The 17,508-nt window shown below is 33.5% G+C and overlaps 1 protein-coding gene across 1 annotated transcript in view; it reads left to right on the top strand.

The window, feature by feature from the left end:
• Positions 1–14,123, top strand: part of LOC118804491 — a 63,639-nt gene extending 49,516 nt beyond the window's left edge. The window contains exons 11-15 of the mRNA XM_036564978.1: positions 1,126–1,299; positions 5,205–5,366; positions 12,831–12,877; positions 12,963–13,271; positions 14,095–14,123. Coding sequence (XP_036420871.1) covers positions 1,126–1,299; positions 5,205–5,366; positions 12,831–12,877; positions 12,963–13,271; positions 14,095–14,123 — 721 coding nt within the window. The remainder of the gene's footprint in view (positions 1–1,125; positions 1,300–5,204; positions 5,367–12,830; positions 12,878–12,962; positions 13,272–14,094) is intronic.
• Positions 14,124–17,508: the final 3,385 nt, after the last annotated feature.

The following is a 17,508-nucleotide window of genomic DNA, read 5'->3' as shown; positions in this document are numbered from 1 at the left end:
TGATTGTGCAAAAAAACAATTGACAATTAGCAAATTATCAGCCTCACAAAATGCTGATCCTCTATAATGCTCATCTTTAATGTGATAGTACAGAAAATCGCATCCATTACAGAAAAATGCAGTCACTGTGATGACAAACATATAACTGAGACTGGAGGTGGCCAAAAATATTTGAACATCAGCAAAGAAATGATGAGAATATAATGAGGAATAACAAGCATAGCCTTATCTAAGATGATGCAGAGATGCCAGCGCTTGAAGCAAATGAAAAAAAAAATAATATTAGTAGTTAATTAGTAGTAATTAGAGAGACAGAGCCATTAAAACTAAAATGTTTTACCACATCACTAAAATAACTGTTTAATGATGTGGGAAACATTCAGTCAATCAGAGTATAAGTATAAGCTTCCACTCCTTAGTTACATTAGCTTCATAGATACAGAATGAAGGGACATTACTATTCATGGTTATGCATCATTATCATCTTATCATGATGTTTTTCCATTGAAACTGATTCATCACATATGTAAAATGGAAACATTATGTCTGGAGCTGGAGCTGAATAAATTGTCATTATGTCAAAAGGAAACATCCCACAGGTAAAATTTAAAAAGAGGTCTATTAATATCTCTGTAGTTTCTCCTAGACAACAATGAGATTACAAAGAAAGACAAAATTGAATGCCTTGCTGTACAGAATTTTCTCCTGAGCAAAAAAGCCCAATAGTGTCATCTCCTAATGAGTGTTAATAGAAATTTCAGTAAAGTTTAATGTTGTGCTCAAAGTTGCCAAAACAATAATACTCATGTTTATCTGCAACTTAACTCAACCATTCCGTATCCAAGTCTTCTCAGTTTGAAAGTTGTGAGTAATTATTATAATTTTATCTCAGTCAGAAGTATCTCATGTCTCCTTTTTGTCTGTTATTTCTTCTTAGGAATTTTAGGATAATCAGTATTAAATGTCCTTAAAAAAATAAAAAAGAAAAAGAAAAAAAAACCCTCTGCAATGTAAAGATAAATTTGAAGACATTTATGATGTCTGAACTCAATTCTCAACATAATTCAATACTGGTAAAATACTGAGTACCTGACACAATGCATTGTATTTCCTCTCCCTTTCCAGACTAGTTCTTTGTAATTTGGGGGAAACATCTTGTGAAAATCTGGCATCAGCTTTAAAATTAGAAAACTCCTCTCTGAGAGAACTGGACCTTAGTATGAATGACCTACAGGACTCAGGCGTGGAGAAGCTCTGTGATGGACTGAAGAGTTCACATTGTAAACTGGAGATACTCAGGTAAATGTTCACATGTTAAATTCAGTGCTTCTCTGATATTCCTACATATATCAAAACACAAGATGAGCATTGTAGTGACTATTCATCATAAATACAGCTTAACAATGAATAACAACTAAAATAAAGAAAAAAGAACAGAAAAATAGAAGTAGAGACCTGTGAGAATTCTGAACTCAAACTGAAGACTAAATGCAACTCTAATGTAGTTCTTGCTATTTATTTTATTCATTCATTTAGAATCCTATAATTTTTTTGATTTTTTAAAAATATATTTATTTTTATATATTTATTGTTTTACATATATATATATATATATATATATATATATATATATATATATATATATATATATATATTAAATCTATTACAATTACAATGGCATTTAAAAGTATTTACATGAGACAGTCACACATGCCATATGTTGTTATTTTCTGGAGACCCTGGGCTAAACAGATAGCAATATCGTATAAAGTGCAATAATTTTGATGGTGATACATTCTATTGGTTATTATGAGTAAAAATAAACAATTACCCTAAGGCAGACATGTTTTTTATTGATTTTCTGTCATCTCGAATTCGTGCTGAGTGCTTGGTAAAACTCTGATACACAGCAAGACAGGCTTTATTTTTAATTACAAATTGGGTTGCGTATTTAATACCAGATATTTTTAATACACAAAGTCAATGTAAACTGAAAGACAGAGCCAAATATTATTTATTTTATAATAATATTTGGCATATTTATTGTTAGTTATCTGTTAAAATGTGTTTTAAGGCCTGTTTGTGCGATTTTGAGGGAAAGAGGGAAAGTGCCCTCACTGGATTAGGACAAGGCCAGTTTTCACCTTTCCCCTCCTCCCCCAACTCTCTGAGCTCCGCAGCATACACACGCTGCATGGCTAGCATTTAGCCTCAATTTTAAGAGTGACTAAATTTTGAGTACTTTTTAACGTGTATTTAGCTGTAAATCTCTGATTACCAGCACTAAAATCAGAGTCTGAGTCAGTCAGAGGACTGCTTGAAGCATTAGGGAAAGTTCTAGGTCATACATGTGCAGTCAGCCATTTAAATGGGGCATTTGAATGGACGCACATACAAGATCTGAATGGTGGTTTTCTGAACTGGATTATTGACAATCATCACTGAAATCTCCACAAAGTCACCCTGGACACACAGGGTGAGTCCTACTGAGCTGTAATGTATGGATTGCATCACTGTTTTAACCCTTTTGTTGCCAAATAAATTCTAAAGCAGAGAGCTAATAGCAGGTTTTACAGAGATCTGGCTGTGTTTTTGTGTTGTATTTCTGATTTGTGAGATGCATAGGTTTGCATAGGTTTTCATAGCATAGGTTTGCATAGCATAGGTTTCTCTCCCTCTGGCAAGTGATGACAGGTTGTGCTGAGTCATCTGATGTGTGAATCATATCACTATTTTTAACCCTTTTTTATAATATGAAAGCTAAAAGCAGAGATATAACAGTAGCGAGTGGGTTGTGGGTGATTTGGAGCTGGATTGCTGGCTGATGGATGGTCACAGGTGGAAGAAGTCACTCTATGTTGTGAAGGCAGAGTCTGATGAGTGATCTGGTGTATGAATAATGTAAATGTTTTAACCCTTTGTTTGGAATATGAAGGCTGAAAACCAGAGCAATAATATCAGGATTTTGGGTGATTTTGCAAGCTGAATTACTCACTGATGCTGACATCACAGCTCAGTGACATGCTAGTTAGTTTGGGCCAAGTTTGCTGAATGGTCTGATATGTGTGTCATGCCTGTAGCTTATACCATTCAAAAGTTATGAAGGCTAGAAGGTAACTACATCTTTGCTTTCTCAGCTTCAGGTTCTAAGGGTTAAACTCACCACACATTTCACACTCCTGTAAATGCACTTATACACATGCCACATCATGTTGTGGCCCAGCACTAAGACATAGTTTAGAACAGGTAGTTAGTAATTGTTATAGTAAATATACATAATAATAGTTAGTAATAAAACAAACACACACAGACTTATAAACATAAGTTGAAGAATCACTGAAGTAAATATTACTTTCTTGTTTTTTATATGAGATTTATGGACACAGAAAGGCTACTGTTTCTGAGCTAAACTCCATAAAAATCCTGTGGGATGAGCTGAAGAGGAGAGTCCACAAGCGTTGACCTGGGAATATGAAGGATCTGAAGAGATTCTGTATGGAAGAGTGGTCTCAGATCCATTGCCATGTGTTCTCCAGTCACATTAAGCAATACAGGAGCAGGCTCAGAGCTGATCTTTGGAGGCTACACAAAATATTAAATGAAGTGTTGACAATAATCATCTGACAGTCTGCCATGTTTATCAAGTATTTCAGTCATCATATTAATTAATATTTAAACTATTACTAAATGTTAACATGAGATTTTTGTTAATGGTTACAAAATGATTTAATTTTAATATTTGTCCTTATATATAAAACATATAAATATATATTTTTGTTGGATTATTTTGTAACAATAATTAAAATATAAGGTATTGATTAAGACTTTATTTGACATCATTATAGACTCTGATAATTTTTTTTATTGGTACTTAGTGCTTAATACCTCAAATAATATGTTTTGTAGTTTTATCTTTCTATTTTATTTTAACACTAATATTTTTAGAATGTGTAGATAATTTTATAAGTCAAACCTATTCTTCTTATTATATCATAGATCATACCTCAAGGCACACACCACCTTTCCATATTGTATTGGTTTCATCCAAAAGTTTTGTGATGAAATCAGTTCACAGCAGCAAGTACAGGTGCACACAGCAATCTGTGCACATTAATGCTGAATATTTGATGAATGGTGTGTTGCTCAAGTGGTTAGTGGAGCATTAATCTCTTTTTCAAACATGTGAAAATGAAATGCAATTAGTTATACACACTTAAGTGAATTTGGTAAATATTGGCTGTGTTTAGTACCAGCTAAATGAGTAGCCTCCCTGAATCTTGTTGCTTAGTTTTCTGCCTCACTAGCTAGTCATGAATTGTGACAATAGCACAATATAGTACAATAGCATCCTAGTTAATATTGGTTAAGGAGAGCTGTGTGAATTTTATGGCAGTGAGCAGCCACATCAGTCCTTATGCTGCTTCCTACGTGTTGTATTTGAAAATACAGCTGTTACCATGTTGGCAGTTTCCTTTTATCTGTAACTTTATTATCTGTTTTCTCTAAATTAATTTTGACTGTAGATAAAGTATTTTTTATGTGAATTTATGTGCCTTAGTTTAAGCCCCTTTTTGGGTGAAGCAGAGAATATTTAGCTGTTGGCAGCAGTGTAATCTAGTGTAGAATGTAGTATGACATGAAAATCTCCAAATAAATATACAATATTTACCTTAGTGTTAAGTGGGAGATTACTGAAGCACAAAAACTGGAGTTTTAAAATAGTCTTTAAATATCTATTATGTCAAGTTGCAAAAATTTCATCATTCCCCTCAGAATTTTAGCTTGCATAACTCCCTTGCAAAGTGCAATGCTACATATACCCTTGAAAACAAGACAAAACATGATGCAACATTCATAGAGGAGTTGGAATGTGCACTAAGTTTTGTTCTCAATGCACATCAGTGACGAAAATTAGAAACGAAGAATATATATAAATACATATAATATTATTGAATTGTTAAAATTAATACATTATTCCTGATAATTTATCATATAACTATAACAAGATGACCTGCTGTTAAATTGAATAAATCTTATTTTAGGTTCAAATGTGAAGAAATAAGACAAATCACAATTAACTACACAAAAGAATGTGATTAATCCTGGTGAATTATTTTAATCATTTCACAGTGCTAGTAATTATATTTATCAGTATGACAAAGCAAATTCTAAAATAATTTTCTTGTTTTCCCTCTTTTCTGCAGATTGTCTGGTTGTTTAGTAACAGATGAAGGCTGTTCTTTTCTGGCTTCAGCTCTGAAATCAAACCCCGCCAAACGAAAAGAACTGGATCTTACCTACAATCACCCAGGAGAATCCGGCGTGAAGCTGCTCTCTGATCCACTCTGTACACTACACACACTCAGGTATGGAGAGAGATAGATAGATAGATAGATAGATAGATAGATAGATAGATAGATAGATAGAATTTTTCAATGTTTTAAGCTTAACAGTTATTTATTTTTTATCTTTTTTTCTCAAACTAACAAAACAAATTTTCTTTTATTTTCTCAAAACGTTTCCTATATTTTTGAGTGCACTTGAAGACGAGTCCCAGAGAAACACTACTTCAGAGCCAAAACCTGAACCCTGAAAAGAGTTTGTTCAGTTCACTGGTTCTGAGGATTATTAACCCTGTAACAGTAACACACAGCAGCCTCACTCCAGCACTGCTTTACTCTTTAGCCTCAACTAAATATTAATCAGCTCATCAAACACAGTGATTATGAAAATGAAAATTAAACTGAAAGTAGACTTGAATGTTATCTGGAGCTAAAAACAGAATATGAATTAAAAGATCCTGACCAAATAATGCTCAGTAACCAGAGTCTGGCCATAGAAAAGTAAGTATAAAAATTATAAAAAAGTATTTGTATTTTGTGTACTCTGTTATGATTATTATAATTATAGTTATTAAAACATGTATTATTATTTGCTGTAGTTGCTGTTACTGTCATTATTGTTATAATGACTTGACAATACTGTACTTAATACAGTCACTCCAATAAAGCTATTTGGAACTTGAGAGTGAGAGAGAAAGAAAGAGACAGAGAGAGAAAGAAAGAAAGCTGTATTAGGTAAAGAGTTCACATAAGAATGATGATGATTCCTGCCCTTCACACATCAAGCTGAAGGACTTCCAAACTGCCAGCTTTGCTTGTCTCATTATTAAATTAGACAAAGTACATTTAGAATGTTGGGCCTCAGTGACCTACAACTACAAATAAACTGAATGTTAGTAAATCCTGTGAGAACTTTACCCACAGGCTCAAAGAGGGGAACCAGCTTTAGACAGAAGCATGAAAGTTAGTATCAAGATCATCACAGAAGAACTAATTCTCTGGTGGGTCTGGTGGGTACAGTGCAGCGTAGAATCTCCAAAACTGCACATTCTATTTTTTAATTATTTGAGGCTCTGGGATCCTCAGTGGTGTAACCACCTAAATTGATATTTTGGTAGGTGAATTCATCATATATATATATATATATATATATGAGATGTAAAAATATAACTGTAATGTAATTAGTGCAGATATAAGATGATTATTTAACTTTTATGTATGTATTTAATTAACTCTCACTATATTGGCAGATAATTTTGCTTATTCTAAGAAATATGCTTAAGAGAGTAATTTGGTACAGAGTAATGTTGAAGTAACGAGTAGAGAGATGACTTTATTTCTTACTTTATTATTATTTTATTTTCCAGGAAAGTAAAAATAACATAATATCAATACATTTTGAAAGAAGTAATAGTTACTTGAAAGGATTATTGGAAGGAACCTTACTGTATTTATTTTTATGTTTCTGAGTAATCATCCCAACACTGGAGCTCTCTGTACTAACATTAATGCTAATATTATGAATGGTCTTCCAGGGATGTTGGCTGGGCATGTAAAGATCCAGGGCTCAGCTCATCTCGCTGTAGGAATGTTTTGGGGTATCTCCCCTTAAATTAGCAGGACTTCTGCACTGATCATACACATCCTGTAAACAATATCATAAAAACAAGAGAAACCAAGAGTGAACACACTGCTTAAAACAGAAAACAGAGATGTTTCGCTAATAATGCTGTTCTGAAAGTACTCTCCACATTTCATCTCTCTACATTTCTTCTCTCCACATCAACCAGCTCTTCTAGACATCTCCTCTCAAACATCTCTGCTAACAGAGAGACCATTTATCTATAGTTTTTTTACTGATACTTTAAAAAGCTAAATAATATTTCAGTAAAACTGCTCTTAAAACCAAAGTAAAAACTAGACAGAATATTTTACATATAAAAGACCATGTTCAGGTAGATAAAACACTGGTTTTCTCATCATGTGAAGAATTGTGACAAATGTTTTTGCTTTCCTCCCTTCTTTTTGAATTTCAATGCTGTGCTTGGATTACTTACATTTAGTTATTCAATTTTTAAAATTTTAAATAATTGTTAAAATAAAAAAATAAAAAATCATTAATAAAAAAATTCTCATAACACCAAAAAAATCTTTGTAAAACCAAATATTGTAATAACCTTATAAATGTAATAAATCTTTGCACTTTACTTGCCAAAACTGTAATAACCCAATAATGTAATAATTTGTCCAATAATGTAATATAATGTGTTTAAACCAGTGTTTTATCTACCTGAATATGATCTTTTATATGTAAAATATTCTGTCTAGTTTTTACTTTGGTTTTAACAGCAGTTTAACTGAAATATTATTTAGATTTTAAAGGATCAATGAAGAAAACTATAGATAAATGGTCTCTCTGTTAGCAGAGATGTTTGAGAGGAGATGTGTAGAAAAGCTGGTTGATGTGGAGAGAGGAAATATGAAGAGGACTTTAAAAACAGCATTATTAGGGAAACATCTCTGTTTTCTATTAAACTTCCCAAAAGCATCTCAGCATTAAGCTTATCTTAACTGGTAGAAAGAGAGTTCAGTGTGATGCTCACTGCACCATTTAAGAATCAGCTTTTTGCTAAGATGTTTCTGGGACATCCAGCAAAATGCAGTTACCTAATGGCTCCTATGACACTTCTTAGTGCACATAGAAATCATACCAGCATGGAACAAGGAGAGCATCAATGAGATGAAATCTTACAAGAATGAACCCTTCTTTTGTGAAAAGCCTCCACTTTTAAGACTTCATGTAGGACTGATACTGGTTTCTGTTCATACTACAAAACAGATGATAATATGTGACGGAATTTCAGCTGTAACTGTAAGTGTGTGTAAGAGAGTATTTGGTTGTCTGAATGTTGAATTCTGCCTCTTATCTGACCAGAAATGCTAAAAAGTTTCAGAATTGAATAAAACACTAATGGATCTAGTTACTCATTAGTGAGACTATTTAGCACTTATCTTATGTGTTCAGATGCTGGTCTGGACCAAGTCATAAAGAAAGCAGATGGAAGAAACATTTCTGATGGAGAAAAACTTAAAACAGATAAAACTGTAAAGTGTGAAATGATTATAGGCTGAAGAAGCTGGTATGAAGCGCATCTTAAGTTCCTAAAGAAATTTGTTGTTTCATTACAAAACAGACATGTTGGAAATTATATTTTGTAACTTTTTATCAGGTTGAAACTTAAAGCTAAATATATTACCTATTTGTAGAGACTCATGAGCATTTCATTCCTTTGATAATAACACAAATGAGAACTGAATTTTTGGAATGAAATTTTAAACTGAATGGCTGAACACATTTTGAAACTGACAATAATGACAGGCTTATTTTAATAATGATTTGAGATTTCATGATACTAGTGTATTTCACAAATGATGTGTTCATTTGGACACATTTATATATCTATTTACTATTTATTTATTACAATAGATATGATTACATAGCATTTCTTATGTGATGTATGTGATGTGAGAATTTCTAATGTGAAAAGTGGAACCTCCAGCTCTGTCAATTATATTAGACCTTGTAAGTTGCAAGCCAATCATATCAGACCTGGAGGAGAGTCTATGAAGAAAAGATTTTGGCTAAAAGCTCATTAAAATAAACATTACACCTTATTCAAAATCTATAATATAGAGAGTGAAACATTAATTACTGAAAGAGTGAAGATACCCAACTACAATATGGATTTGTGTCAAATTATGGTCAGTATAGCTATCAATTCCCAAGAATGTAATAAAGTATTTCATTAGTAAAATATTATTGCTTTATTATTTTTTTAAAGTTAAACAGTTTTAAATAAAGCAAGTGCAAACTTTTATTGCATATCTGGTCATTATTAATTATTAAAACATTGGGTTCTACACTCCTCTCTAAAACATAGATCATAATTTTTGCCTTGATTATGTCTGTCATTTTTTCTGTTTTTGTGCAGTTGTGTCATCACCTAATAATATAGTTGGTAACACTTTCTATGAATGTCGCATTTGTAAGCATCTATAAACACATTTATAACATGTTATAATGTATTCATAAGGCATTATAAACATGATTATAAACATTTATAAAAAAGAATGACACTGAATTACACTTTATAGCCATGTTTATTGTACATTATAATTGTTAATATAATGCATTATAAATAGTGTTAATAACATGTTATAATTTCAGTGCCAAAGAAGTCAGTCCCAGCTTGGAGAGCGTAAAGTAAAAACAAATACCAAGCTAATGGTGGTGTACATTAACTTTCCCACATTGGGTAAAACACTGATGGCAGCACTAGTTTAAACTCTGACATTTGAAGCCTGTAATGTGCTTTATTGTGTATATTTTAGTGTTTCAGTAAATTCTTTAGTAAATACTTCAACTTGAAGCCTCACTCGTAACACTGGAGGAGGCTTTAGTACAGTGTGCTTCACTTTAATTAGAGCGGACAAATATGACTTATGAGCTCTTATAATTTATGATCAGTACTTATAATGTATTATGTTACAAATTCATAATGCATACTAAACATGGCTATAAAATATAATGCATTTTTATAAATATTTATGGCTATGTTTATAATGTCTTATGAATGCATTATAACATGTTATGAATGTGTTTATAGATGCTTACAAAGGTGACATTCATAGAAAGTGTTACCATATAGTTCTTATAATTCATTATAAGTATGACCAGAGGGCGAGGCTGCTATATTTAAAATGTATATTTATTTCAGAATAGGTTATTTAACATTAACACTTTCAGTTAATCTATGTTATATTTTCAAGGGGGTCTTGGCTCATGGGGGTCCGAGGTGGTTGTCTACTTTTGCCAAGAGGGCTTTTGTACAAGAACCTCCATGAAGGCCACAGACCCTCAGGGACAGAGAGGTGGGCTCTCCATCTGGAGTCACATCTTGCTTCCTTTTAGCTCATGGAAATGAAGAGATTTAACACAGCTATAACACACTCTTACCAGCTGATACTAGTTTCTGCTGTGCTCCAAAGGAGAGAAGCTGACCCTCATTAGCCTCAGTCTCAGAAACAATCATGTTAACATAGAACTCTGGAAAAGACACTTAAGACTGTCTACCAGCCAAAGTTACACATGACTTTAGAGGTGGAGACACAGAGAGAGAGAGAGAGAGAGAGAGAGAGAGAGAGAGAGAGAGAGAGAGAGAGACAGAGAAAGAGAGCGACAGAGAGAGTTAGGGTCAGAGAGAAAAACAGACTAGAGAGAGAGAGAAAGACTAAGAGAGACAGAAAGAGAGTCAGAGAGCAACAGAGAGAGTTAGAGACACAAAGAGTTAGAGTCAGAGAGAGAGACAGAGACAGAGAGAGAAAGAGTGTGAGAGTCAGATAGAGAGGCAATCGCACTCAAGGCGATCGCTTTATAACAGGAAGCTGCAGCTCTGTCGAAGCCTGCGTCTGTACATAGTAAATGAACAGCTGTGAGGGGACTCCTTCGGTCAGCTCACCTACAGCTCAGCTCTTGGCAGCAGTATGGTAGACTACACCATAACAGATTTGGGCCTGACTTTCCTGAGAGACTTCACAGTCAAGCCGTAAACACCCCTATCTGACCACAGCCAAATTACAATATACCTGAAAAGAACAGTTACAAATGACAAACCTAAAATAAAACAATTAAGTATGATCTAAATCCTCTAAACTTCCCAATCACAAAGGAAGAATTAGAGAAAAAACTCAGAGGCCTCCAACACAGAAAGGCCTGTGGTACAGATGGCATCTTAAACAAAATGCTATAAAACATAGAGCATAATTTCAAACTGGCTATTCTAAAACTGTTCAATATCATTTTAAATGTAGGCCATTTCCTGACAGTCTGGAATGAGGGACTCATTACCCCCATATTTAAATCTGGAGATAAATCTGACCCAAACAGTTACAGAGGAATTTGTGTGAACAGTAATCTGAGAAAGGTCTTCTGCAGCATCCTCAACACTCAGACAACAAACTGCCTAACAGAACATAATGTTCTAAACAGAAATCAGATTGGCTTCTTACCACATTATCAAACATCTGACCACATTTACACTCTTCACACACCAACTGATAAATATATAAACCAAAATAATGGCAACATTTTTGCATGTTTTGTAGACTTTCAAAAAGCTATTGACTCAATTTGGAACAATGGACTATTTTATAAACTAATTGAAAGTGGTGTGGGGGGGATGTATGATGTCATTAAATCAATGTATTCTCACAGTAAAGTGCAGTGAAAATTGATCAGAACTGAGTTCTTTCCACACTCCTGAGGAGTGAGACAAGGCTGCAGCCTAAACCCCACTCTGTTTAATATATACACATATATATTAATGAACTGGCTGAATATTGGATCAGTGTGATGAAATACCTGGCCTGTCTGTGGGTGATAACCACAATTAGGTGCCTATGCAGATGACCTCATCCTCCCATCACCTTCCTGAGAGGTGCTACAACAAAGTTTAGAAATCTTGGAAAACTTTTGTGAAAATTGGGCTTTGAAAATAAAGCACCCAAAAATCAAAATAGTAACATTTTAAAAGAGGTCTAAAAGTCAAGGGAGCTATATTTTTACAGTTAACAACAATAACATCGAACAAGCTAAAACATACACTTATTCGGGCATAACAATCATTATTACTGTTTCAGATTATTACTCTTTATTATGGTATTTATTATTTATTTTCCTTTTTTTTATTAACTACTAATAACCCTGTAAATAACTTTTAGCGTTCTACTGTATCTATAATGATACCTTTCTCTTATTTATGTTTGTGTTTCTTGTTCGTTTTGACAAGTTTCTTTTATTACATTCTTGCCAATAAAACACTGTTGAACTAAACTGAACTGAGGGGGGGGTGGGATCAGAAAGAGATAATCCGAGAGAGGTAGACAGAGGGAGACAGGCAGAGAGTCAGAGAGAGAGCCAAAAAGAGATCAGACACATTCTGTCTAAGTGTTTTTTGGGACAACAAAACGCAAAATGTGCTTCTCTCTGTTTTCTTGTCTGCAGTGAAACAGCACCATATTAACATCACTGTCTTCATCACTGAACTTTCACTTCCTGTTTAGTCTCATGTTTGTTCACAGCTCCACTACTTCACTGTGTATATTAAACCCTGCAGCTCATGAGCAGCCAGTTAGTTAGAAGTAAGAAAGACAGGGGATGTGAACATTTTACTTTTCAGTGAATGTACATTTAAAATTTAAAATTACTCAGTGTGTGTGTGTGTGTGTGTGTGTGTGTGTGAGAGAGAGAGAGAGAGAGAGAGAGAGAGAGAGAGAGAGAGAGAATGTGTCAGAGAGAGAGAGAGAGAGAGAGAGAGAGAGAGAGAGAATGTGTGTGTGGTAAAAATAAGATTTTTTAAAAATGTGTTAAACATATAAGAGCATTTTTCTGTGTGTGTGTGTGTGTGTGTGTGTGTGTGTCTTCTTCAGGGTGGAAAATGACGGGAAAATGTGGATCAAACCGAGTCTGAGGAAATGTAAGATCACACACACACACACACACACACACACACACTGTCTGTGTTGGTGTTCTGTTCTAATCTGTGTTTATTGTGTGTTTAGATGTGTGTGAACTCACTCTGGACTCAAACACAGCAAACAGAGTCCTCTCTCTGTCTGAGGAGAACAGGAAGGTGGATAATGTGGGAGAACATCAGCCGTATCCGGATCATCCAGACAGATTTGATTGGTGGCCTCAGGTTCTGTGTGTGGAGAGTTTAAATGGACGCTGTTACTGGGAGGCTGAGTGGAGCGGAGAGTTAGCTGTTATAGCAGTGACCTACAGAGGAATCAAGAGAAAAGGAGGAAGTAATGAGTCTGAGTTTGGACGCAATAATCAGTCATGGAGACTGCTCTGCTCTGATGATAAAGGTCACTCTGTCTGGCACAATAATAAAAAAACTGTGATCCCCCATCAGCTCATCAGATCTAAGAGAATAGGAGTGTATGTGGACTGGGGGGCCGGCACTCTGTCCTTCTACAGCGTCTCTTCTGATCCACACACACTCACACACTTACACACATTCCACTCCACATTTACTGAACCCCTCTACGCTGGATTTGGGCTTAATGACAACTCCTCAGTGTGTGTGTGTGAGAGAGAATAGAACACTCCTCTTAAGTGTGTGTGTGTGTGTGTGTGTGTGTGTGTGTGTCTGTCTGTCTGTCTGTCTGTCTGTCGGTCTGAGAGAGAGAGAGAGAGAGAGAGAGAGAGAGAGAGAGAGAGAGAGAGAGAATTAACTCTCTAAAAAACACTCCTGTAAACACTCAGCTAGGAGGCAGAATCTTAGAATTTAATCAAAATGATAACCTTCATAAATTAATGCATTGAACACATTACTGGAAGACAGAGGATTACCATTACAATGCTGTAATTTTGCAATGTTTAACGTTTTAGATGAACAATTATTTGGTTTTCTTAAGCATGTTCACCTTTCAAATAGCTGCTTTTCCATTTTAAAATCTCAAACGCTGTAAGATGTTACTTTGGCAATACAAATGTAGCACTATTTGTCATGAACAAAGCAATTAAAATTGATATTGAATTGAGAGAGAGAGAGAGAGAGAGAGAGAGCTGCCCAAAATGAAACTTTTCAAAGCTGATCACTTTTCATTGCACTAAGGAGGTTAAACAGGATTTTATAACAGGGAGAATGAAGTGATTGACATTTATGTTTGTGTGATGTTTCTGTAGAGATGTGTCTGTGTGGTGATGTGGTTTGATGACGTGAGTAACACTATTGTGTTTGCACTGCAGCACAAACTAAACTTTGTCTTTAACATCAGTGCACCAGTGCAGACTGAATGCAGAGTGTACTGTGAGTTCTTTATAATAATTGTTTGCACTTCATGTTTAAGCGAATCAATTTATTAAAATAAAGAAATCTGGTTGGCTGGTCCTGACGTTTTCTACAGGACACTTATAGTGCACTCTGTCATTAAACTTATATTTGTTCTGCATTTGTATTAAAAATAACTTGCATTAATTATAGCAGTTTCATATTACATTTTTACAATTGCTAATGAGCATGATCAGTACTGATTTCTCTTTTTCAAAACTCTTCACACAGTCAGAACAACAACACTTTAATTGGACCAAACAGTGAAGAGTTTTTTTCATGCTTGAACACAGAATTCCATTAGTCACCACAATTTCCAAAATTCTTTAATTCTCTTTTCACTCAGTCTCAGCCTTTAACACAACTGGGTATTTCTGTGTCCCAATTTACAAATGCTTACATACGCTGTTACAAAACTGTTACACTGAACACATAATGTTAAAATAAACTGCATATTAATTTGCAAAATCACAAATAATATATATTAGACAATATTTAAAGCACAAAAATAATAACAGTTATAGAGACAGACTGCTGATTGAAATTATTTTTCTCAGGTTAATCACAACTGAGTCTTATCTGAGCTGAAGTCATACTCAGTTGTTGATCATCTATAATAAGGGGTCACTTGGATTGTTCACAATGGATGGTCCATTATGGACCCAGCACATAATGAGCAACTGCACATTCATACATGTATAAGTAGAGAGGGCATCATAATACAAATCAGGTAGATTTACATTTACAGTATCTGTGACTATTTTCTTGCTAGATAATGTCAAGTGCTGGATTTTTTAGTCTCGATTACATAATTTGTTTCTATGCAAAAGATACACCATTCAGTTCTGTAGTTTTTCTCATGCAATGAGTTTTTCATTCACTGTTAAAAATGTTTTGTCAATTTAACCTAATTTAATTTAATGTGGTACACTGTAAAAAGTGGCTTAAAAAGTGGCTTTTCAGATCTACCTAAAAATTACTTCATGTGGTAACAAGCAATTGAATGTTTTATTCAACTTAAAAAGAATCGTTTATTCAAAGTATTTATTTAAGTTGAATAAAGCTAGTTCAATTGCTTGCAACCACATGGAATAATTTTTTTAAGTAGACATGACCAGCCACTTTTAACAGTGTAACAAACAGATTAACTGCTTTAATTCAACTCAAATAAATTAATTCAGTGAAACAATGCAAAGTAATCTTTAGTTTAAAAAATCAATATTTTACATAAAATCAAACCTCCATAAAACTTAGAATCAACCTCTGTTCTATTCCACTTTTTTACAGTGTTGTTTTCATAATCAGCCGAAGAATAATAAACCAACTAATAAAAAAACTATGACTACAGCTGATGAAGTATTCCTGTTATAAAGTCACTAATGTTTATGTTTTGATGGAATGGGTTTATTTTGAAATGTTCCTGCAGTGTTTATAGCTGTGTTTGTAGCATTTTCAGTATAAATTGAACTGTTGTGCTGAGCTGCATATTTCTGCAGAGAGATGTGTGTAGAGTTTTGAAAAAGTTACCTTGATACTGAAAATGTTCCTTGGTAAAAACAAAAATAAATAAATAATGCTTTCAACAATACGCATACATATTTAATACATGCATGCAAATGATAAAACAATAAATGTGCATGAAATAACATTAATTCATACATCATTTCATGCAACAGTAATAATCATAATAATTATTTTTTTTTTAGTTGAATAAAACTAGGTAAATTGCTTGTTACCACATGAAGTCATTTTTTTTTAGGTTGATCTGATGAGTCACCTACTGATTTATTGTTATTAATTAATTACTGCTCAGTGTCCCTCTCAGTAAAGAGGCCATTTTTACTACTAATTATGTTACAAACTCATGACTAAGACTTGACTTGTAAAAATGCCTCATTAGTTCAATCTAAAAAAATCTTCATGTGGTAAAAAGTAAATTAACTAGTTTTAACTTCATTTAATATATTTTTTAAATAAATATTTATTTAATTAAATAAACACTTTGAATGAACAATTTTTTCAATCAAAGTAATTTTTTTCAGTTGAATAAAACTAATTCAATTGGCTGTTACCACATCTTATTTTAGGTTGAATGGATAAACCTTTTTTCACAGTGTAATTTCTCTTTAAAAGTATACACATGTTAACAATTAATGTTTATTCTAAATTATTCTATGCAATAAACCAAAAAGCAATCATGAACACTTTTTTTTTTTGTTAAGCTAACATGAGTCCTTCACACTTGCACATCACATTCAATGACAGGTTATTTAAGGGTCCAAAAGAACCCTTTGGGCACCTTAAAATTTAAAATAAGATAATACTATAACAGATATTGTCAGTATCACACCTGACATCTCATATTTGACTGCTGTATATCTCCCACACACAAGTACTGTGATCTATACAAGACAGTACAAATGGATGAAAAATGCAACAATAAATCAGTAAAAGAATTAACAGATAATTAAGCAATTCATAGGTGGTTCTAATGTTACTTATTTATAATGAGTAAACACTCATCTGTTCAGTAGCAGCATAATAAGCAGCAGTTATAATATAGTTAATGAGTAAATAAGCTGTGAACTAATAACAAACTAAAATATTAGAAACACTATAAATATCAGTAACACTGTACTCAATTATTAATTAAGTACGTAATCAGTTATTATGTAATAACATTCTTAAATAACACATTATTTATAAGTAACTAATGACTAATTATATTTTTATTAGGTTAACTAAAGCTTTACTGTGCATCATGAGCAGTAACATCACTGTCTGCTAACCTTACAGTGTTATTATATTAGTGTAATTATATTCAACATGACTAGAAAGTAAATGATAGGTATTTAGTTATAAATTCCATTTTTTGTGTTTAATTTCAAAATGTTTTGATGGTGGCAATATTTGTACTGCTTTGTGATTGATTACATCTCTGACTGTGGAGCTTTGTATCTTAGACTAAACAATTCCATTGCAGTACTGAGTACTTAAGATATATTCAGCCTGCTCATTTCACATTTCTACTTACGTTGTTTTGGGGAAGATACTTTTACTTGTGTAATTATTTTATACTAAGTATCAGTAACCTCTGACTTGATCATGAACAGTGTTTGTTTTGATGCTGCTTCAGTAGCTGCAGCCTCAGATTGCAATATTTGTTAGCTAACAACTTTGAAGAACATCAGGCTGTTTTCATTCCCAGTTCATTTTCTAAAGACCACCACAGTTTCCTTTCTTTGGTTTGGATGGGGGACTGATTACAC

This window comes from Colossoma macropomum, unplaced genomic scaffold, assembly GCF_904425465.1.
Source record: "Colossoma macropomum unplaced genomic scaffold, Colossoma_macropomum, whole genome shotgun sequence".
NCBI classification, from domain to species: domain Eukaryota; kingdom Metazoa; phylum Chordata; class Actinopteri; order Characiformes; family Serrasalmidae; genus Colossoma; species Colossoma macropomum.
This window is presented reverse-complemented; position numbering and strand designations above follow the sequence as displayed.